This window comes from Bombus terrestris, chromosome 5 (genome assembly GCF_910591885.1).
Source record: "Bombus terrestris chromosome 5, iyBomTerr1.2, whole genome shotgun sequence".
Taxonomy (NCBI): Eukaryota; Metazoa; Arthropoda; class Insecta; order Hymenoptera; family Apidae; genus Bombus; species Bombus terrestris.
The window spans coordinates 4,598,326-4,620,975 of record NC_063273.1 but is presented as its reverse complement, the minus strand read 5'-3'; the positions used below and the strand labels follow the sequence as shown (position 1 = coordinate 4,620,975).

Sequence of the window (22,650 nt, the reverse complement as noted above, 5' to 3'; positions counted from 1 at the left end):
TTTCTTTATATAATTTTAACGCAGCTATTAGAAAATTATTTATTTGTCAATTGTACATTTCTGTATAAAAAGTATAAAAATTCTTACTGCAATTTGTTCATTACATCATATTTTGTCTTTACATCATGTAATTGTCTTTATAATAGAAATATACTTTATATTACATATATTTATATCAACAATGTCTCTTAATTATGTCTAAAATGTACTGTTTTGATAATCACACTTTGTTCATTGCTTTAAAGAATTAAAGAAATGACATGCTTAAATTTAGTGCTTAATGTTATACAATCATTTCTTTTGGTTTTATATTCCACAGATTTGCTATATTCAACCTATTTGCTGTTTCACGTGTGTGTTGCATGAGTATATGGACTCTATATAACGATTCTAATACGACTAAAATATTCTATAAAATAATGAGCATTGCAGTTTTTAAAGGTACAATTTTATAACATATTTTGGTATCTAAAGGTAGCTTTGCTAATATTCTCTACATATTATATTCTAAAATATACGATATAAAATCATGTATTTAACACGTGACGTGTATTGTTCCCAAGCTAAACCATAACGCATTTTACAACGTTCATTATCTCTTCTTGCTCTATATATCAACAATCCTGTACATATAATTGCATAGTAATAAGGTAAAATATTATGTGCCAAACTTATACACGATATTGACCACCACATTATTATATCACCTAAATAATTCGGATGTCTTACATGACCCCATAATCCAGATACTATAAGCTTCTTACCACGGGTGGTTGGTATGGTTTCTAAGTCTACAAAATAAATGTACAAATAATATGAAAAATTAATTTTGTAATGTTAATATTGATTTAAATGTAAGATGATTTTATATTTACGCATTAATGATGGAGATAAAGGATTTCTTCTGAACTCATTCTTTTGTAAATTGCTTATTCTATATAGCAAATATCCAATTATAAATGCAAGTATAGGAAAGACAAACAGATAAGTGAATTGTGTTCTAAAATTGAAGAAACATGTTTCAATAAAATTTCAATGGCATGATGTACTGTTATTTTTTATTCTTAGTACTTACTTGTGATATAACATATACTTTGTTGTAAGAGCCAATAAAAATGGGTACATCATATAACCGGTACATAACATGTAACCAGTTCCTTCATACATTATTTCAAAAGTTGTTAGTATTGCAGATTCAAAGAAGAGTGCGTCCATTGCATAAATTATTTGCAGTAAAGTTCCTAACATAACACCTATGTTAAGATATTCTAAACTATACGTTTCCATTTCTTCAATTGTTTTTATCACAATGGACAAATTTATGAGAATCTGTAATTCGAATAAAATCGTGCATATCTTATAATATACATTTCTACAGATGAGGAAACTCTTTGAATGATTATTACTATTGTTATCATGGAAGTCCGAAAAAGATTTATTTTGATATCCACAGGACCAATTCGTGGATTTATTTCCCTCCCTTGCCAAAAATTATATATCACACTGTTAGTAGATCCATGTATGTTTAGATTAGCTACAGGAGCTTTGCCGCCCTTTACAAATAATAATAATGATAAAATCGTTCCAAGAATCCAACCGCTAATTGAAAATTGTACAGAATTTTGTATAACGAGATCAGTGACTTCTAGTTCTTTATATATACACGCAGCAAATATGATTACTGATAAAAGGCTGCATAAAAAACCTAAAAGAAGTATGTAAAATAATAATTTCATTCATATAATTTTTCTTTAAAATGAGTAATTTAAATAATGAATAGCCACCATTTAGACGATACTGTAATCTCCCAATTCTATTTTGTGGTCCATCAATTTTTCGTCCAATCGGTATAGTCGAAAAAATTATTACAAATAAAAAGAAACCTAAATATGCAGTAAAAATTCTAAGATCGACGTATAACGTTACGTCTGTTAGTATCTTAGGATATCCAAGTATACATTCATCTTTTGTACACATTAATTGCGGTAGTATCATTATTACGGGTGATAAAACTATAAGAAGAAGGGTTCCAAACCATCCTCCCCATTCTTGTGGTTCACTAACCATGCTGATTTCTTTCTTTCGTTTTTCTATTACTTGTGGATTTATATCTACATCTTTTTCATAATTTATAGTTTTTAATAAATCCTGAAGTCAAACATTAATAAATGTATATAGAATGTTTATCATAATATACAATAATCAATACACAAAAATCTTACTTGATCTCTTTGTACTGAATGCCCCCTTTCCTTCACGTCAACACTAAAATCATGCATTTGACTCTTCCTTTCTATGGGAAGTGAGACAGCTCGATTAATATTTCTCGTTAATAAAACCATTTTATGATCTGATTCAGGTTTTAGCGTACCAGATAACAATCTCATTGATCTACGCGTCACTGTTCCTATTTCTTTCAATCGCGATTGAAGAGGCATTGATTCAACAGAATGTTCATCATCATTTATATTCTTTTTACTATCAGTATTGCCATTATCCTGCATATCTATACATTTTATGCGGGAAAATGTCAATTCATTTAATAATATTGTTAAAAAATAGCAGATTATTTGTAACAATATATTTACCCCTAGGTATTTCTATTCGTGGTAGAGAAATTTTTGCAAATTTTTGAGTCCTTGTAGATTGTCTATTTACAGATGGAGATCTTCCGGGTGAACGTTTGCGTGGAGATTTTCTGATTGATGAATATCTGGTGGGACTTTTTCTACTTTTACTACTAGCTCTAGTTGTACTTCTTGATGGCCTATTCATCTAAAATTTTGAAGAAATTATACAGAAAGAAAAAAAGTAGTAAAAGAGAAAACGAGGTAGAATATATAAAAGGCAAAATATATAAAATAGCTTAAATTTAACAAAACAGGTACCTTAATATCAGTTGAATGAACATACTGTTCAATGCCTGTTTCAAATTGTACTTTATACCGTTCACCTCTCATACTTAATATTTTACCTTTGTGGTATCTATCAGTACTTGGATGTTTTACAAGTACTTCTTCTCCTTCTGAAAACTTCATATTGTGTCCAAAAATTAATAATGATCTGTAAAACATCGTTACGTTATATAATAGTTAAATGCATTAAATATGTTGTTCAACTTTTAATTTTATATGGCATAACTGTTTCTACAAAAAAGTAAAAGATGCAAATACTATACTATTGTTCACATCACACAGTAAATGAAATTTTGTTCGCAGTTTTTGCGATCAAAAACTGTCGTATAATAACGATTCATGAATTAAGTTCTAATATATAAAGATGTTAATCAATACAGTTTTACAACTTACGTGCAGTTTTACTCAGATTACAGCAATATGTTCTAATGAGATTCGAGTTAGATTAAAAATAAGAGAACTCCTAATCGTAAGGTTATAATTAACGCTTTTTTTTTGCATCATAACACGAAGACGCACACACGCTATAGCGTTCCGAGATGCATAAAATGCAGGCCACGCGAGGTTAAATATATGCTTACATCCGTTGCGCCAGTTACCTTATGATGTCCTTACAAAGAAGATAAGATTTAAGCGTGTTTCATACGAGAAGCAATATTAATATAACACTAATGTATTGAACGAAAAATAAAATTCAAACTCAAACTCAATTCCTATTCTAAAATAGAGATGTCTTTAAATTAAATTCAAATATCAATTTCAGAACTTTAAAAAACAGAATCTTTACTTTTATTTTATTACTAATATAATATTTTTCATCAAATATATCGCTTCCTTGAGTACGCTCATGTACAAAACTTATTTTAGCTAGATGTTGACTGAAATTAGTAATATGTAATATTACATTTTTTATCCCTTTTTTATTTGAAGAAATTATAATCAAAGAAATAAAGTTTTAATCTTTTATGTTGTTTGTGAGAAAGAGGCATTACAATCGAAAATAATTTATAAGTAACGGAAGAATCATCTGTTATAAAATACATATACAAATTAACTATATGTGAACTTATATGTTTTAAATTGTACCGCGCTGATGTTTGAATTTTCCCACTTTTTGTAACGATTTATGTTTCATGCAGGTTACGACAGTTGTCAACATGCTGAAAGTATTTTCATTGATATCAATCCGTTAAACATACGTGAGAATTACTTGCATCAACACAAAATTCAGTTAAACAATTATGGACAAGGATGATGAAGAAAGGCAAACAAATTTAGGAGATGAAAAACAATTTTTGGTAAATTCACATTGGTTTCATATTTCTTTGATGTTTAAAGAACGATTAACATGGATCCTTTTATATCTATGTTGAGATTTGTAGAATATGAAAGCCTGTTAAAAGGAATTGATACTAAAGAAACTGTGCATCCACGTAATATAAGCATATTAAAACTTTTCAGGTTTCTGTGGAGAATACTCTAAAGACCGTCAAAAGAAGCATCCATAAGTTTGTAACAGATGTCCCTCAAGCACTTGTTAATTCTGGATTAGATATAGATTTAAAGAAACTAAATATAGAAGATGGTCAAAATATTCAGGATCTTATTTCTTCATTTCCAAAATCATTCACTGATCAAATAAATAAGGGTACACATAATGTTTGTTTTTTATTCAAAAGAAAACAATAACACCTCATTTTTTAATTATTTCATTGTTCATAGAAGAGAAAGAGAAAATTTCAGCCATAGAACTAAAGTGTGAACAATTGCACAGTCAACTCCAACAGCAAGTGGACAGAAACAAAAAGGCACAGGAAGAAATAGAATATCTAAGAGAACAAGTGATTCGGCTATAATTTAATTTATAAAATATTCATTATGTTAATAGATATGTTTATTATCTCTCTTTCTCTCTAGATATTGAATCAAAGTACATATTGTGCAACTTTGGGAGCAGTTTTAGGCAATTTAACATGGCGTGCATCTCGCCTCCCAGAAATTGTCGACGTTTGGCTTTCTGGGGTAAATACTGTTAATTCCGGTATTCAACGGACAGTACAGTTTCGCGTTAATTGGTACATTATAGTTTCAGCACATGATCGGCGAATTTTTATCGATAACAGACGGAAGTTTCGTCGCTTTTATAAACACTTATCGAAATGCTTTCCCCCCCACATGCAACGTCGAATATCAGTTTATAATTGGCTTGTTAGGCATTGTATCAAATATATCTGCAACACCCGAGGGACGTGAATTTTTAATGACTGATCCGAATGGTAGAGCTTTTGTACAAAAAATGATGAAACTCATGCCCACTTTGCCACTTTCGCAAGGTTCCTTATCACTAAAGAGGTAATTTTGCGAATTACCGGCAAATTAACAATTCATTTGTACTTTTAATCGTGCCGTGTCTCTTATAGATTAATGCTGATGACATTTTATAATGTCAGTATGAATAAAACCGGGCTGCAGTATCTTTTCGAGTCACGAGTAAGCGACGTGTTAAATTGTTATTTGAGGAACAATTCGCTACCAGATGAGACACAGTTCCTCTGTCTGCGCGTGTTGCATTCGATGACATATGGTTTAACGAATCCCAAATACATTCAAGACTTAATCACCACCCTACCGATCAGCAAAATAGAAGATATCGCTATTTCGAACAAAAATGAAATGAGTACAGTCGCGAAACAAGTGATAAAACAGTTGCGAGATTCACAGAAATTTATTCGTATGAATTGAGCGCGTGACTATCAGGATTTTCTTCTCCATTCGATAAGCTCAAGTTGAAATTTGTTAATAACAAAGGAATTTTTGTTTATGTAACTAATCTTTTAGATTAATGGGAATTAAAAGATTCTATTTTACAATTGCGTTGCTATCAAACAACAGAATATATCTTTAGAACGTGTTCGTGACTAGTCTGACAACTGTCGAATATCGATCTGCCTTATACAGCTACAAAATAAAAGCAATTGTGCGGGATAATATACGGAATAGTACAAAATCGATTATACACACGGTTAAATAGTAAAACGTAATCGGGCGCACAAATATTTTCTGATTAATTAAAATAATTACACAAGTAGTTTTTAATAGAATAGACACGACGTTTATTTACTTTATGGACTTACATCTCGAAAAAACGGTGATTTATGGCAAAGTAAGTAGTTTTTCTTAAATTAAAGATTTCATTTAAAATATTAGAGTTAAGCTTATTTAACGCAAATAATTGGTACATAATTGGTGAACATGCTATTCTAAATTTCATTGAGCATCCACAGCCAACTCCGAAAGTTGCAATAAAACTACAGTTATCTGATTTCTAAGAGATAAACTTTGAACGCTTTGAACTCATAAATGTACTTCTGTTCCAATAAATCAAATAATTACACGAACGCTTTAAATTGTAACTATAGAATCGTTTAAAAGTAGGTAAGTATGTACGTACAACTTTCTACCAACCATGTAGGATCAATATATGACCAGATCGATACATATAGTAAAGTGTGGATCGCGTTATATATTTGTAAATAAATTAGTCTAAATATCAAAATAAAAATCCGATTTTATTAAAAAGCAGAAAACAAACTATCTTCGTCGTTAACCTTGCTACATCCTTCGAGTCCAACCGATTTCTTTTATATTTTCATAAAAAAATTGTTTGATTCCGACGAGTATATGAATGGATCTTTGAAAATAACCGCGATTCTTTGTTTCTATTTTATACTAAAGAGAAAAATTGGAAAATTGTTGTATGGAATTAACTGTCACAGAACGAAATGTTGATGTGAATTATGATTCGCGATAAGGAAAATCTCATTCATTGATTCCCGTGGGAAATAAAAAAAAAACGCGGCACGAGCAAAAATAGCAACACGAAAAAATCTGTATGTTTCATTATCCCGCATGAAGAGATAGACAAAATTGGAAAAGAATAGGAAAAAGGAGGACAGAGGTAGGACGAAAGGGCTAGATATAAGCGCATGCAATACCGACCAACTGTCGCGTCGATAATCGAGCTGCGCAAGCTCGTGGGGAAAGACCACGTGGGGGCGTGCGCGACAGGAGATCGCGCATGCGTGTTACGCATAGGTCCGGCGCGTTCGCGGCCGCGGTATGAAGAGCAGCGGGGGGGTACGCGTCGCGACGTCCAGCGTCGCGTAAACGGGAGATCACGGCAGGCAGGCAGGCAGGACCTAGGAAAGGCGACGGCCGGGCGGTCGTTTTATTGATCCCGGGGCGCCGCGGCGCTACCCACCCGCGGCGGGATCGTCTGCGAGAAAATTCTCTCCAACAGAATTTTTACGTTCTCTATCATCTAGCTGTACCGCGAATATACTTACGCGAACGACAGCGAGGACGGTGACAGAGTGGTTGTTAATTTTTTCTCGCAATTTTACACTGGAACCCGAACGATTGAACGAAACGGATCGGGGGAGGCGGCACGTAGTAAGTTCCTGGAAGGTGGATCGAAATTCCGTGGACTAGGTCGTGCGCGGGGTGTATGCTACGTTCTCGTCGTCGTCGTCCTCGTCTTCGTCATCGTTGAGGGTTCGAACTGATTTGGAATTAGTGCTATTGGTGGCGGTCGTGTCGTGGTATCGCCAAATTGGTCGTAACGAGAAACACCGGAAAAAGAAACGATCGGTGACGTATGACCGTCGTTTAACCGCACTCCGAAGAAATAACCTATTATCCTTCGACGACCGTTCCCGACAAGAGCAAGATCCGTTTCTCTTCTCTTCGGAGTATAATTGTGCGTTAGAACACCGATGGACTGAGGGCAAGAGAAACTCGGAGGGAGGAAGAAGGAAAAAAAAGTCGCGGTGATCGTCCGGAAGAAGCTGTCACCGAGCAGCTACGACTTCCAGGATTGTTCATGCAACACCAATGGAGAGCTCATAATTCGAAAGGGGGCGCACCGGACCGCCCGAAGGAGGTGTCATCCGGCTGGTAATAGCTCTGATCTCGTTCCTCGTACACGGGGACACGGGATCGCGAAGCTGTGATTGTTTCAATTTCGTTGAAGATAGTGACAACTAACTTTAGGGTGGGCGCCGCGGCGCCGAGATGGGCCCCGCCAGCAGCCGCGAACAGATCGGGGAGCAGATCGGTGACGATGATGGCCTGCAGATCAAGGCGAAACCTATGGCCAATAATGTCGTAAGTCTCTTTCATCTTCTTATCTTTTTCCTTCTTTTCACGTGCTTGCTTCCTAATTTTTTAGTCTATGTCATGATTCGACTCATATCCGTATAGTAAGGCAGTGGAAAAATCATCGTAGAAAAAGCTCGAAGGAACCGAAGCTGTGCTTAAAACACGTGAAATGGGTGAACCGAACGCTACGATTTGCTACTCTATTTTCGTCATAAAACAGAGACGTATTCGCGCATCTGCGCTAGAACTCCTTTCGTGACGAAACACACGGAACTGTTTAATTTAGAAAATAACCTCCGCTTGATCGTATCGAATTCCACGAAAATTTTGCGGTAAAAGAGATTTAAGCCTTTCCGCTGTTCTTTTACGCGGGTTTTCCTCCTCCTATGGTATCGTTCTCTTTTATCCTTCTATTATAGCGTTATTCGCATAGTTCAATAGCACGATATCGTTTGCTGATATTGCATCGTTTTGAGTTTGTAATATCGTGGCCACTATATGGGAGATGCTCATCTAATCACGATATCTTGAGCATATTTGGAATATCGGGGCGTACACATAGCCAGGATTTTGTACATATCGATAGATCGGTAGCAGCAGCAGCGCGTTCTGTATTCGCATCGTGAAATGTGTGGAAATCTGGTAGCGGAAGGAAGATGGTCGGTTTCGAGTGCAACAAAGAGAATGAGAAAAGGATAAGCGTATGGAGGAATAAATTGTAAAAACAAAGAGAGAAGCATCCAACAAATCGAGTGATAGTATACACGGAGAACAGTTGGGAAGCAAAATGGAGTGAGATAGATATTTCATAGAGTGGGGAATCGGACAGACTTGACGACTGCGATGCGATAAGTCAGCCGGTGGTTGAGCAGCGCGCATTTTCATATCGCTTGTTTCCCATACCGCAGCTGGACGCTGTCCACTCAGGTGGCGCAAGACCTGCCATCTCTCTTTCCCTTTCTTTTTCTCACTCGCTTTCTCATTCACGACGGGGGTGTATTCATCTTCATTTAAATAGGACATTGCTGCCAGCATCTCGCGATGTCGCCTAAGAATAAGGTATGTAAGATTGATTCGTCTTTTAATGAAACGATTGTCTGCAAAAATGTTCATTTTATCGTCTTCGTTATTTGTATCGTATTTAGTTAATCGTAATTGTAGACGTCGCCTTGTTGTCGTTAAAATTTCACATCGAGATAAACAGATATATCTAATCGAAGTTCAATTATGCTTGCGATGCATCGATGGCGTTCGGTGTAAACGGTAATCGTAACTTTCTCGTCCTTGAAGCCAAACTATAGAATTTCAATGTAAACGGTATACTATGATGTACCAGCACGTGGCCTAACTTAGGGAAGGTCGAAGCAATACTAATCGATTGTTTTGTCGGTTTAACGCGAAATTCAATTTAAATAAATAGCGGAACAGCGGCGACAGACGGCGGTGAATGTGTTCTCTTCTTCGCGTGTATACAAATCGTTAATTGGCAAGTCTCACGGGGTGTCACATTTTCGGTAAATATCGTTGATCGTGATTACCACGGATTATGGAGGATTTAGATTCAAGTGACGAAAAGCACGACGCGATCGAGTTAATCATGATACGCACAAGTGAAAGTGATCTCTTCTACCTACCTGAGACATCGGTAATACACATTTACGAATGGCCCATCGATATATTGCCGGTAACATTACAGAGACAGATTTCGCGTACGAGATTCTACGTTTGGGTGTAGTCTGTGGATGTTATTACTTTTTTTGCAGACATAGACCATATCACGTGCCAGTTTACAATGGATTGGTGTCGAGCCATGGATTAAGATGTATTTTATTACGTGCGAACATCTTATCTTTTGAGTGTTTGTTGAATTCGTTATCGTACTGTATCGATGTCGAGTATTTCCCTTATCCTTGGGCTATTCGGCCCAAGAGCGTTAGATCGTAAGTAGGAAAACGTGTCCATGAATCTGATTGCTTCTATCGAAGGCTCTCTTGTTTAAATGAATATAGTCCGACTCACGAATATATTTCAACACGTACTACTAAAATCTTTTAGGAATATGTTACGTATATTAATATATCACAAAAAATTTTGAAACTGTACTAGCATTATCATAAGTCATGACTAAATATGCATATATACAAGATATAAGATATTTATTCTAAACGTACACATCACAAAGGTTACAAAAATATTTGAATAGTTGATTATCTAATGCAGTCATTTTCAACAGTATTCATATTGTACCAATGTCTTATCGTACGCTATGTCTCATCTCATTGTCGATGAAGTTTCAAAACCTTTTGTATAACACGTATAATATATTCATAAAAGTTTTCTATGATAAGCGAGCAAATACTTTCGTGAGTCACTATAATCGATGCGAATAAATTGCTCTCAATAATTGATAAACGAATTTCTCACACTTAGACTTTATTATTAATTTGCTAAGAGTGATTAAATAGATCGATGAACATGATCGCAACAGTTAATCTTTATAACCATAGACGGAAGAAACAGGCGATTAACAATTCCGATTACAAACAGTAGCTAATTTCCCTATTTCCCTTGAGTCGATTAAGTAAGTACGATTAGGTTGGATTGCATCGTTTGTAATATCAATGATATCGACGTCTCTTCGAATTCGTAAGAACTGCTGTTCAGCAGTTCTACAGCGCTCTAATCTTTTCAATAAATTTTCCGAACAGCTTATCGCGACTTAATAAATACGCGCGGATAAAAGGAGAAAAAATATCAATCCGGTGAGGTTATGATAATTTAAAGCGTATACTCTTGTCAGACGATGTGATTCATTCAGCAAAGGGAACATGCTCTTCCTTTCTCGATTATTATGTTCATGTGTTTATCGGGGATCCTGGTATCTCGCGGTCCTAAGCAAACTGAGACAACGAAGAAGGGGCTAGGCTATCGTCGTAAACAATGGCCTGTTGCAAATCGAGAAAATATCATGATGTAGCTCTCATTTATGGTTTCTGAGTCATTTTAAGCTACTGCTGCCGTTAACATTTCCGAGAAGACGAGGACCAGATGTTCTCGCGATTATTTTAAATTATTGATGTTATCTGCGTTTCTGCACGTTTCGTGACGCTTTCGAAAGCTTTATAATTGGAAGTTCGAAAGAAAGATGCGCGATCGTTGTTGTTCAAATCGATTGATTCATAATTATTTCGAGCTCAACCTTATTTTAGGTCGAGACAAAGAAATTACGATTGTTTCAGTAAATAGAATTCTTCCGTCGCTATTATTTCGTCAAATACTACGAATTGATTGTATTTTATAAAACGGTATCGTGCCGTTGCTTCTGCCTGCTAATTTTTCCGCGGAGATCAGAAGCAGATGGTGTTTTCATGTATCGTGCCTTCAACACTAATTGTCGTTGGTTATTATCTAATTAATTCATAAATGTACTCGTGCGTAGAGACGAGCACAGAGAACACCCAGTGGAATGCAGCATGTTGCAGCAGTAACTCGCGTGATCGACGTTATATACCAGTGGTACCATTCTCCTCCCATCTACCTATCCCTTTTATCGGTGCTGATTCTTCGAGTGTTTCCACCACTGTTATACATCGACTCGAGATCATCTTCAGAATGTTTACTTAGTGCCCTCCTGCCTCATCGCCCCGCCTCCTTTCGCCAGCTCTCTCATTTGTGTTCGCTGTAATTCGATTGTTTGGTGATTTTTGTGGAGACGGCCATCGTTAAAAGGCAATCGATTAATCGAGATTTCATGTACATTGTTGATAATCTTGATAACACGACATATGATATATATATATTGGTAACCTCCTTTGCGTGCAAGATTAATTTCATGTCAGTGTAAGCATCAACTTAGATTATTAGTGCGCGCGTCACGCTACAATATGATGGTCACTTTACGATGTACGATGTTTCCCGCATGGCTACAGTAGTGCTTCGCTAACTGGCCACGGGTTGGGATCTTATCTGTCCAGTTATTGAGGGAGGTATATTTTTACGAAATCTTGAGTATCTCTCTTCCTTGTTGAGTGCGAGATATTTTCGAACAAATGTTTGGAACAAAGAAAAGATAGAATTCGAGAGAATCAGACTGTTTAAGTAATTTTTCACATAGTGTACTATTTTAAATAAAATTCCAAAGACCTTGGTAATACTTCCTTGTAAACCAAATAAACTCTTACACATTTAGTTTAATAATATAAATAAGGAGTGTATACACACACACGCGCGCATGCGAGTGGTGCGCGCGCACACATACATACATACACAAAATTTACAATTTGAAAATTGTCGATTCATTAATATTACTAATTAATATTATTAGTTTGTAAATTATTGTGCAAGAGAGTCCAGAGAGTTCCACTACGAAATCAGTTCGAAGAATTGGTCAGGGATAACAATGGCCAGCAAAATTCTGACCAGTTAACGCGACACTACTGTATTCAGCTGCTCGACTATGAACATGATTTCTCGAAGCCACCAGATAATAACACCGCATCGGGAACTGTCACTTTCTTCCTAAAGTACGAGATCGTTGCCAGCAAATATTTGTTTAGTGAGGTAACGTCTCGAAACAACTAACTCTAAAAATTGCATAAACCTCGAGTGACAAGGTAGGCTTGTCCCTCTACCCCTGATATTGAAAAAAGCTACTACAGCGCGTGGCTTACAAGATTAAGTACGGACTAATGGCTAGCGTGGAACAATATGTCGAAACATTAAACGTAAGTTCAAAAGTTGCTCCTGTAGTTGCACGTTAGAGGAAATAACATGTCGATCTCTCCATTATTATGCCAAATGTGAATCATCCGCGCAGAGCTGGGTGACATTGAGCTGCGACGTGTTGGTTAGTCGGAGTTGCAATTCCTCCAATAATGCACCAAGTAACCCTTGATACAAACATTGCCTCGTTGGACGGATATGAACAACGAAAAGGTTTTTGGCCTCGCGTGGAGCGCAGTGTCACAGAGCTGCTTATTTTTGTGCTCCTTTGTCGACCAAGCATATCTCGACTTTGTGAATGGAATGCAATACTTGATGAGTTTTTTTGTCGATTACAAAGATGCGTGGTTAGAGCAATTTCTTAGCTAGAAAAAATTTAAAATTTGTTTCAGTTCAATTTGAAATGTTTTATACTATAAATATTTTGAGTGTCCTTTTTTTACGACATTTCTACGAAAAACTGTTATAGGCATAAAAATAAATGAAACAATAGATTCGTACTGTTTACACCATGATCACAGCTTCTTAATGCTTTGTAGCTTTCATTTATGTAACACTTTCGTGAAGATATAAATCATTTCATATCAAATACATTTGTCCATGCTATAGCTATATGGAAACAGCCGTTGAAATTTTTAAACGGATTCTCCGCCATTTTATTGTCTGTTTTTTCTTTGTCCTCTTCAAATATAACATCTTTCCTTAATTCTATATCGTTTACGATTGCATCAACTGCTCGTACGGTTATTTGCAACATGGAGAAAAACAAGGAGAAAGTTATAATTTAGTATGTAATTTGGTCGTTTTAAATACTATAACCGTTCTCGTATTGATTTTTTCTTCTTTAAGCGGATTTTGTATCGAACCGTTGCGCCCTGTACAAAGCGTATTTCCTATAGTGCAGAATATGTAAATTAGGCATTTTGCTTTAATTAAAACAAATCGCGATAGGCGAAAACTGCGTACGTGTGAAAATTCAAGGCTTCTTTTAGAATCATGAACGATGCAAATTCGAGTGTCGTCTGGTTGTCGCGCCACGTAATTGTGAGATAGGGAGGGGACGCGTGTGAGACGCTTCGCATTTATAGGTTAACTTTTCGCGCACAACCGATCAGTACCGCTTACCGCTTCAACGGGAGGTCCGTGTTCTTTCGTTGTCGTAAGCAGCTCTTTTGTCCGGCGGGTACTTAAATTTTCAACGGAGACTTGTGCTGTTTAGTCATTGGTGCATCGCGACTTCGCCTAGAACAGAACAGTGGTAAACAGAACAGTGCATTTGCATTTGCACTGCACGCGTGTTCGTAATCGCCAAATCGACGATCGAGTGGTCGTATTATTGACACACCATTGCATGCTGTTCCGTCGCATTCAGCATTACATATTTTTACACTACACCAAAGATCATTTGTCAAAGCCATTCACGATGACAGAGAAAAGAACGTTGTACGCGTAGAGAACAAAGTTACTTTGTTCGTGGACGTTGGAGGAAGAAAGGCTATAACTACGGTGTTTATATATAAATAGATTCATCGTAGTGCGTAGTGATACGCATAGTTATACGTCCAATAGTAGAAACCAGTCGTTTCTGCCGGCAAAATTGTCATGACAATTTACGCGTGCCGTATTTACGAGGTATACAGTGTCATTTGATTCGCGTGCATCCGATGTCTCGTGGCTAGACCTTGTTGATGATCTGAGCTTGGTTGAGACGCGTCACCTCGCGCGTATATATGTTGTGTATAGTTGTCGTGCGCTGCAACGAGGGACAAGATAGAACGTGAACTCTCAATCTTTGCAAAAAGTGTACTTTTTTTAAGGGGCCGTTGCACACTCTTCTTTCCGTTGAATAACCGTCAATCCGTTAATTGGTCAAAGGCGTGCGATATGGCAGTACAATAGAGAGTTGACACGGGAGCGCGTGAGTGTGAAAGACATGGCAGCGGATTTTGACGAGTGATACTGATACTACTACTCCTGTTATTCGCTAACAGGGGGAGTGTGTTAAAGTCGCGCGTAAGAGACGCAGCGTGGTAAAACCTTGCCACGGGATAAAGTCACGGGAAAGAAAGAACATACAACGCGCAGCTGCGCGCACTTCTACGAAAATAGAACTTTGCATAAGTGTGCGGAGGCCAACGGCGAAACGAGTGAAGTGTGACATTAAAGCGATCGTAGAATGTCGCGCGTGTCGCTCAACAAGTCGCAGTACAGCCAATACGGCTCGCGTCGCGTGCGAAAGATCAGTACGGTACGTTTCGAAGATTTGTCTCTATTTGGTAAAGCGCGTGCTACCACGTTTACGCGCCTCTTGCGTGATTCGATCTCTTCATTCTTGGGTGATCTGATTTGCCTCGAGTTTCGAGGCACTCTCGTTTCGTTTCGTTTCGTTCCGTTTTACATCGTTTCTCGTCGTAATTGCTTCGTTTGTTTGTCCAGTTTGGTTCGGGGACGACACGTGACTTAGCCTTGACAATCAACATAAATTACACTTTCGCACAGAAGGTTCTGACGAACACGAACCGAGTACGGCTGGCACACCATACACGCATATGTATACGTTGTCAGCACAGCCATGTACCTACTGCATGGCTGTGTGCACAATTTGCACCCGTTGCGAATGTGACACCGACCGCCACGAAAACAAGGTCGAAAACAATGATCTCGTCGAGCTTCGTTTGCCTTGACGTTAGGTGGCGCACGCTTTGCCAATTCTAATGACAGTGGATCAGCTGATTGGGTTGACCTTCCATTCCGCTAAGCTAAGTCACTATTAAGCCTATCGATATGCGTGTCCTATGCTCTAGCGCTGTATTTAAATTCGTTTAATAATTTTAACATACTCGAGGTCATTGTACGGAACTACTTCGATCCTTCGACATTTCTATAAAAAAATTCCTTACAAATATTTCTTCTTATAACGTTGCTGCGATTCTCGAATTTTTATCCAATCTCACTCATGTTGAAGGACTTAAAATATCTTGAAGAAGGTGTTTTAAAAATACCATTGACGACTTTTTTATATTTTCCTCGAGGTGAAGAAACGATAGAAGGACACGATTGAGTCGAAAATGACTCGAAGAATACAGCAGAATTAAGGAAGCACGAAATTAGATTCATTTATATGATCTGTATTATCTTCTTCTCTAGTATTCTTAAAATTTCCTTATCTTAAGGAATTTTCGTTAAACACGATCGTTTTATCGCGTGATCAATATCGCTTCCTCTTTATTAGATTCAAAGGAAATGCTATTTTACCTTGGATAAACGTAGCCTTAGGGAATGGTTAAGTCACAGTAGCCATATCTATGCTTACGTTTGCGTTATGAGATCATCTTATAATACGGCCGCGCGTTCTCACATTACGCTCCAAAAGATATCTTCCGCAGTAGCGTGCTTTTCGATTTATTTCATTTCATTCTCATAATTTCATTTTATTTTCAACGGAGGAAAGTAATTTACATTCGTAAAAATGATGTCATAAAATCGTAGTTGAATCTGCATGATTTTCCGAAATCTATAAGTATTCTAATTTAACAATTTGTTAATCAGGCATGTATAGAAATATCTATAATTTGCCTATGTATTTATGCATTGGTATGAAATGAAGCTTTTCTTGCAGTATTCAAGGTGAACTGCCACTACTTTACTCAAGGCAAACACAAATATCAATGTTACAATGTAACAAGATTTAAAAACAAATATTCATTCAAATTTTCTAAGAAGGGTGAATTACTTTGTTGGAATAATGTTCGAGAAAATGTAGAAAAATAAGAAAATGTTAATACTTTATGTATATCAGTTACAAATTTATGAATGTTGTTGTACCATTTTACAGACGGACAGTGAATATTCTGTAGAAGAGCATGCAAGATTAACTGCCACTGATGGAGCTAGTGATGAAGCATCTCCAGAAGATGAAGGGGGTTCACTGTGCGAATACCACGATATACCACCTCCACCTGATGGTGGATACGGATGGGTGGTGGTATTTGCATCATTCATGTGTAACATGATAGTAGATGGTATTGCTTATACATTTGGCGTTTTTCTGGGAGAATTTGTTACATATTTTGGAGAAGGAAAAGGAAAAACTGCATGGGTTGGCTCGTTGTTATCTGGCATGTACCTCAGTGCTGGTAAATTTCTTTATTATAAATATCATCTTTCTCTCAAGCGTAATAATGTCTTGGTTAAAAAGATTCAATCTATTTTTAGGACCTGTTGTCAGTGCTTTAACAAATAAGTATGGATGTAGGGCAGTATGTATGGCAGGAAGTTTTTTAGGTGCAGCAGCATTTGTACTTTCAACATTTTCAACCAGTGTAAATATGCTTATGATGACTTATGGTGTTATGGGAGGTGTGTATAATATTTTGGATTATAATCTGATTTACTTATTTACATTTTGATTATGCTATAATAATTATGCTGTTTCAGGAGTTGGATTTGGTCTAATATATTTACCAGCAGTAGTTTGTGTAGGTTATTATTTTGAAACTAAACGATCTCTAGCTACAGGCATTGCTGTATGTGGTTCAGGATTTGGCACATTTGCATTTCCACCTCTTGTAACAATGTTACTAGAAGCATATAATTGGAAAGGAGCAAATTTAATTCTGGCTGGTCTTATTTTAAATTGTGCTGTAAGTGTAGCTATTAGCTTTCTAAGACATTCTGGAACATAGATCGTATATTTGATAACAACAACAGAAAAATTATAGGTTTTTGGTGCAATGATGAGGCCATTAGAATATCCAAAGCCTTCTTCTGTTAAACCATTATTACAAAGAATGGCGGAAGAGAAAAGATTTCAAATGGAACGTGGAAGTATCGGAGGTTCTTATTTTATGGTACAACTGCCTGATGGATCTATGGAGAAAAGAATGAAAATGCCTATTAACATTGATCCTGGTGTTCATTCCAGTTTCAATTTAGACCAATTAGTGCCTGGTAAGAAAATCTGTCTTAAAATTAACTATATTGACGATCGAACACCACCGTATTTTACGATGTACTTCATTTATTTGTAATATTAAAGGAACTCCTTTAACACCAGTTCCAACGGTGCCAACTCTGCCCACTATATCGGAGGTGAAAGTACAAGAACACTCTTCCAGTGGAGCAACTAGTAATAGTGGCAGTATGGACTTAAAGAGTATTTCCACTAAATCGAAAAGCAGAAAAAATATCGATGATACCAAAGATACAAAAGATATGTCAGAAAAGTCTGAAAGCGAATTCAAACCAATAATACCTAGAAATGCTTCTCAACCTGCTTTTACAACTCACGTACAAGGTTTACCTAAAAATGGCTCTGTACCCTTTTTCGATCGAATTCGTAAAACTAGCACTAGCGAGAGATATAAACCAAGTCTTAGTGCGATTAAGAACTCTAGAACAACGTTAAATTCTAATGGCGATATTAGAAAGAGTTTGCACTTAAGACTTTCGACAGGCAGCGTTATGGGTTCTCGGAATAATAATGCAGAAATAGATATAGTACGTGTTTTAGCATGAGTTTTTAAAAATATACTTAATTAAAAAAAAAAGACTATTAAGTTATACCATAAATGATACGTTTTACAGGATGGCGAAAGTATTACTTTTACTACCAGCAAATCTAGTATACCAAAAGAGAAACCACAAATTATTCGACCACTATCGCGAAAGGATATATTTTACAGCGGCAGTGTGGTTAATTTACCAGAATATCAGAGTCAAAAATCACTTGCAAATTATCGTCAAAGTGTTATTTCATTATCAAAATCCGTACGTGGAGATGTTAAAGATACCGATATTGAAAAGGCGCCTCAACGTGAGTAATTCAAAAAATTACAAATATAACTATTCATAAACATTTATTAAAACATAGTAAATGTTACAGAACCTCTATGTCCCTGTTTGGTATTACCTGAATCGTTTAAAGAAGCTTTGTCAACGATGATGGATCTATCTTTACTAAAGGATCCAGTGTTTCTTTTAATTGGTATCAGTAATGTATTTGGAATGGCTGGATTATACGTGCCGTTTGTATATTTATTAGACGCTGCGGTCTTAGATGTAAGTTAAAGATTATAGGATATTCTTTTTACTACATATTGTTTGTTGTATGATCAGTTTTTCAATGTTAATTGTTTTTAGAATATTGACAAGACTCTTGCATCATATTTAGTATCTATAATTGGAATTACTAATACTCTGGGCCGTGTAGCTTGTGGATATATCGCGGATTTTCCACAAGTAGATTCACTATTATTGAACAACATCTGCTTAATTATATCGACAGTTGCTGTAGCTGCGATACCGTTCTGCCATTCTTATCCTGCTTATATCATTATGAGCATTCTTTTCGGTATAGCTATATGTAAGTATTGAAATTAATAAATGTTATTATGGATCTCATTATGTGCGTCAATATTATATGTTTGTGTAATATTTCAGCTGGATACATTTCTTTGACGTCGATTATTTTGGTGGATCTCTTAGGGCTAGACAAATTGACCAATGCATTTGGTCTTTTAATCTTATTTAGAGGAGCTGCAGCTATTATTGGTTCACCTTTGGCGGGTGCCGTTTATGACGCAACACAAAGCTACAGTATCCCATTCTTTATGGCAGGATTTTTCTTCCTTATAAGCACGGTTACTAGTTTCATGGCGCCAGCTATGAAACGGTGCACAACGCCGCAGGTAGATATATAGTAACAAGTAATAAACATTATTTAGAGTAATGGAAATTAACGAGTAAGAATAATTCTATTACAGACCCAGCCTGTGATATTAGATACATTGACTCCAATCGATGAAGATATCGAAGAAGAGAACGAAGAAGATATTCCTGAAATCATAGAAACTGCACCATCTCCACAAGAACCACCCGAGAAGGAAATTAAACAAATAGAGTCTGTTTTATAAAGTCTGGTCCGCATAAGGAGAAAGAAATAGCCTTCATCTCCGAGCCACACTGTGATAGGGCTGTTGCTTCTAAAAGGTCTGAAAAAGGTACTTCTTCGTTATACATTCTAATGGATAAAGCACAAATTAATGAGTACAACCTGATGGTATTTTTGACGTACTTACAATTTTTGCAATTATATACCTAATTTTTTTTATGAAACTAATATTTAAATATAAATATAAATCTTACACACATACACGTGGGTTTGCATGCAAACACACACAAACAAACAAACACGTGTAACAATGTAAAAAATGCCATCAGGTGGAAAACTTCATTTGCCTATGTCAATAGTAGATAATAGATAGAAGAATTTATTAACTTAATCAGTATAGAATGATCAGTATAAAAAATAACGAAAAAGTGAAAAAAATGCTTTTGCACTTGCATATCGAAGTAATGTTGAAAGAATATTAATCTTCGTCGTAAGTGATAAATATTATGATTTAGAATAAGAATGGTCAATCTCAATATTTTGCGACTGGCTCTCTCCTTTAGGCTTGTTTATCTTCATTATAGTACTTTTTAAGGATACTTAGCCGCGTTCTACTTTTTGAGCTACGTTTTACTTGTCGAACACAACGAAAGAAACGTTTGTTATACTATGTCGACTTATCGTGTTATTTACGTTAGCGCGTATCGCATTTGACTTTTAAGGTTGCACACGTGGACAATTCACGCAATGATTGACCATTCTTAATCGAGAATACCCCACCTACAAGTTGTTACTTAAATCTATTTTTGGTCACGATCCAAAGATATGTATAATTCCAATTAAATTACATTCAGAGAAATATTTTTCTTGCATACACAACAAATGTATATACTTATTATAAGTGAAGAAAATGTGGATTAGGCGACATACAGATAGATTCGCTATTGCGGAAAGAATTGTAAATAATTATATAGGCAATTGTAAAATAGTGTATAACGAATTTCGAAACTAGGCAAATAGAAAATGATTTCTGTTTCGGGACCTCATTACCGTATGTCCCTGTATTAATATATTGATTATATGAACAAATAACACGTTAGGTAGAGATTAATTAAATATATTAATGATATTCAGCTAGAATGTTTATTTTACTTAATGTATAAAAGGACACAACTCGTCTGATGCATCTAGTTTGTGTAAATTAATAGTTTTTTTTTAATTGACCGAGAATCTACTGTCGGGAAGAAATGTGAAACGATAGTTACATATTAATTAACACAAACTAATTCTCGACTAATACACGTGCTGTTCGATTCTCGTCTCGGTGAGTCTCGGCAGCTGTAGTTTGTCCTGTCGTTTACACATGTAACTAATTAAATATTAATTATCGAGAGTAGAGAGAACGTTATTCAATTACATAAGTATAATACTTTTTATTCATAAACGCATACACGCCTATGATTAGTATAAATATATAAATTTATGTATGACCATATAAATTTATATATTTATATACACATAATGAACGACAAAAGAAGATAATTGTAAATCTTGTTAAACGGCATACAACAAATGTTATACTTGTATGTACATTGTATATACGGTGATTATTGGTAAGCGGCTATGGTGATTAATTATCGATACGTATGCATAAGACTCGGAAGATTTAAAAAAAAAAAAATAGGAGGAAAGAACCGTTATTATGGATAAAAAGTAAAAGGAAGAGAAAATATACCAACAGTGCTATTATTATCACTGCTACTGCTATCACTATTACCATTACTATTACTACTACTATTACTACTACTATTATACTATATTAATTAGTACAACTATCGCGACACTTATTTTTATTCTCACGATTGTCGTACAGGAGACCGTGTTTTTGTGATTTGAATTGGAATATAATGTATACATGTTATTCAGTCGAAAAGGTATATGTGTGCACGCGTGTCGCTGCGGCAAAAGTGCTACCAGTTACACTTACACACATATAGAGTATATATAATATCGACGCGCGTGTTCATGTGACATTTCGCATGCGCATGTTTCGTATGTATGTATGTTAGTAAGAACAGGCGAGATTCTAGTAGAGATACGCAAAGTATGTGTGTGTCGTGTGTGCATAATAGATGCATATATATATATATACATATACATATACGCGTGTATACATGTATATATATACATATATAAACGAACGTTTCAACACACATGCGCACGACTTAATCCTGTGCATATGTTAAAAAAGGAAAACAATAAAAGAAAAAAAAAAGTGAAGTATATATGCTATGGTACAAAGAAGGACAAATGTATTAGGCGACGTTTATTGAAATTGAAGAGGAATTATGAATTTTTATTACTGAAATATTGCGTTGACTTGTTTATTTATTAATAATACGTACATATTTTCCCATAGTTCCCACGAACGATACTCGCGCTCAAGTACGAGTATCCGCGTATCCCCGCTCGCTTTTTTAAATCGTACGTTGTTTTGGTTCGCAGATTATTCTCCGTGCGTTTTCACGTTATTTTTCTTGCCGCATGTAAATCACGAATACGCAGTAAATTATTAGCAATAAAATATTGTAATACGTCAACCAGGTTGCATTATTGTCAGCGATCGTAACGATGGTTCGTCGGTATCGAACCCTTAACGATTCGACTCTTCTTCCCAATCTGCTGCATATCGTAAATATTACGTATTTGCAACAAAACGTTGCCATTGAAACTTTGCGATTTACCGTCCATATGAAAACAAAAGGAATAAATACGTCTACGTTATTGCAAACATTGAACCAACATTTCCCAGTTATTTCTCCTTAATATTAAATCTGTCGGAGTGTAATTTTGAGAGCTTCTAAGGAATAAGTTAATATAATATACATACATACATACATACATATATATTTTCAAAGAAGTGCTCAAAATTACACTATATATATATATATATATGTTTGT

The 22,650-nt window shown here is 35.8% G+C and overlaps 3 protein-coding genes across 13 annotated transcripts; 2 read left to right on the top strand and 1 right to left on the bottom strand.

Moving 5' to 3' along the window:
• Positions 1 to 25: 25 nt before the first annotated feature.
• Positions 26 to 3,659, bottom strand: LOC100647654 (delta(14)-sterol reductase LBR). 2 transcript variants are annotated; one of them, XM_003395652.4, is made up of 10 exons: positions 3,309 to 3,654; positions 2,889 to 3,063; positions 2,589 to 2,775; positions 2,372 to 2,506; positions 2,223 to 2,293; positions 1,785 to 2,148; positions 1,407 to 1,705; positions 1,076 to 1,329; positions 876 to 1,000; positions 26 to 791 (listed from the first exon to the last, which is right to left on the bottom strand). In XM_003395652.4, exons 2-10 carry the CDS (start codon positions 3,036 to 3,038, stop codon positions 508 to 510), a joined length of 1,869 nt encoding a protein of 622 aa, XP_003395700.1. In that variant the 5' UTR covers positions 3,039 to 3,063; positions 3,309 to 3,654; the 3' UTR covers positions 26 to 507. The 2 variants fall into 2 exon arrangements, with proteins under 2 accessions (XP_003395700.1, XP_012164214.1); XM_012308824.3 differs by having other exon boundaries at positions 2,223 to 2,506; positions 3,309 to 3,659.
• Positions 3,660 to 3,864: 205 nt separating this feature from the next.
• LOC100650074 (heat shock factor 2-binding protein) lies at positions 3,865 to 6,309 on the top strand. Of its 2 annotated transcripts, XM_048405756.1 has the most exons (7): positions 3,865 to 3,926; positions 4,055 to 4,213; positions 4,377 to 4,563; positions 4,638 to 4,756; positions 4,833 to 4,937; positions 5,002 to 5,267; positions 5,336 to 6,309. In XM_048405756.1, the coding sequence occupies exons 2-7, from the start codon at positions 4,157 to 4,159 to the stop codon at positions 5,655 to 5,657; spliced, it is 1,056 nt and encodes a 351-aa protein (XP_048261713.1). In that variant the 5' UTR covers positions 3,865 to 3,926; positions 4,055 to 4,156; the 3' UTR covers positions 5,658 to 6,309. The 2 variants fall into 2 exon arrangements, with proteins under 2 accessions (XP_048261713.1, XP_012164213.1); XM_012308823.3 differs by having other exon boundaries at positions 3,880 to 4,213.
• Positions 6,310 to 7,078: 769 nt separating this feature from the next.
• Positions 7,079 to 22,487, top strand: LOC100647772 (monocarboxylate transporter 3). Of its 9 annotated transcripts, none has more exons than XM_048405740.1 (12): positions 7,079 to 7,871; positions 7,968 to 8,081; positions 16,633 to 16,933; positions 17,013 to 17,156; positions 17,235 to 17,440; positions 17,519 to 17,747; positions 17,836 to 18,296; positions 18,384 to 18,612; positions 18,682 to 18,857; positions 18,939 to 19,161; positions 19,239 to 19,486; positions 19,562 to 22,487. In XM_048405740.1, the coding sequence occupies exons 2-12, from the start codon at positions 7,989 to 7,991 to the stop codon at positions 19,709 to 19,711; spliced, it is 2,460 nt and encodes an 819-aa protein (XP_048261697.1). In that variant the 5' UTR covers positions 7,079 to 7,871; positions 7,968 to 7,988; the 3' UTR covers positions 19,712 to 22,487. The 9 variants fall into 9 exon arrangements, with proteins under 9 accessions (XP_048261697.1, XP_012164210.1, XP_048261696.1 ...); XM_012308820.3 differs by having other exon boundaries at positions 7,948 to 8,081; XM_048405739.1 differs by having other exon boundaries at positions 7,079 to 8,081.
• The last annotated feature ends 163 nt before the right edge of the window (positions 22,488 to 22,650 follow it).

Bases quoted from the DNA above. Each gene is read 5' to 3' on its own strand.
- LOC100650074 (XM_048405756.1), top strand. From the start codon at position 4,157: ATGGACAAGGATGATGAAGAAAGGCAAACAAATTTAGGAGATGAAAAA. The intron at 4,214-4,376 runs GTAAATTCACAT...AAAACTTTTCAG, and splicing joins GAGATGAAAAACAATTTTTG to GTTTCTGTGGAGAATACTCT. The intron at 5,268-5,335 runs GTAATTTTGCGA...TGTCTCTTATAG, and splicing joins GGTTCCTTATCACTAAAGAG to ATTAATGCTGATGACATTTT.
- LOC100647772 (XM_012308819.3), top strand. From the start codon at position 9,622: ATGGAGGATTTAGATTCAAGTGACGAAAAGCACGACGCGATCGAGTTA. The intron at 16,934-17,012 runs GTAAATTTCTTT...ATCTATTTTTAG, and splicing joins TGGCATGTACCTCAGTGCTG to GACCTGTTGTCAGTGCTTTA. The intron at 18,613-18,681 runs GTGAGTAATTCA...TAAATGTTACAG, and splicing joins TATTGAAAAGGCGCCTCAAC to AACCTCTATGTCCCTGTTTG.
- LOC100647654 (XM_012308824.3), bottom strand. From the start codon at position 3,038: ATGAAGTTTTCAGAAGGAGAAGAAGTACTTGTAAAACATCCAAGTACT. The intron at 2,507-2,588 runs GTAAATATATTG...TAAAATGTATAG, and splicing joins ACGAATAGAAATACCTAGGG to ATATGCAGGATAATGGCAAT. The intron at 2,149-2,222 runs GTAAGATTTTTG...GTTTGACTTCAG, and splicing joins ATTCAGTACAAAGAGATCAA to GATTTATTAAAAACTATAAA.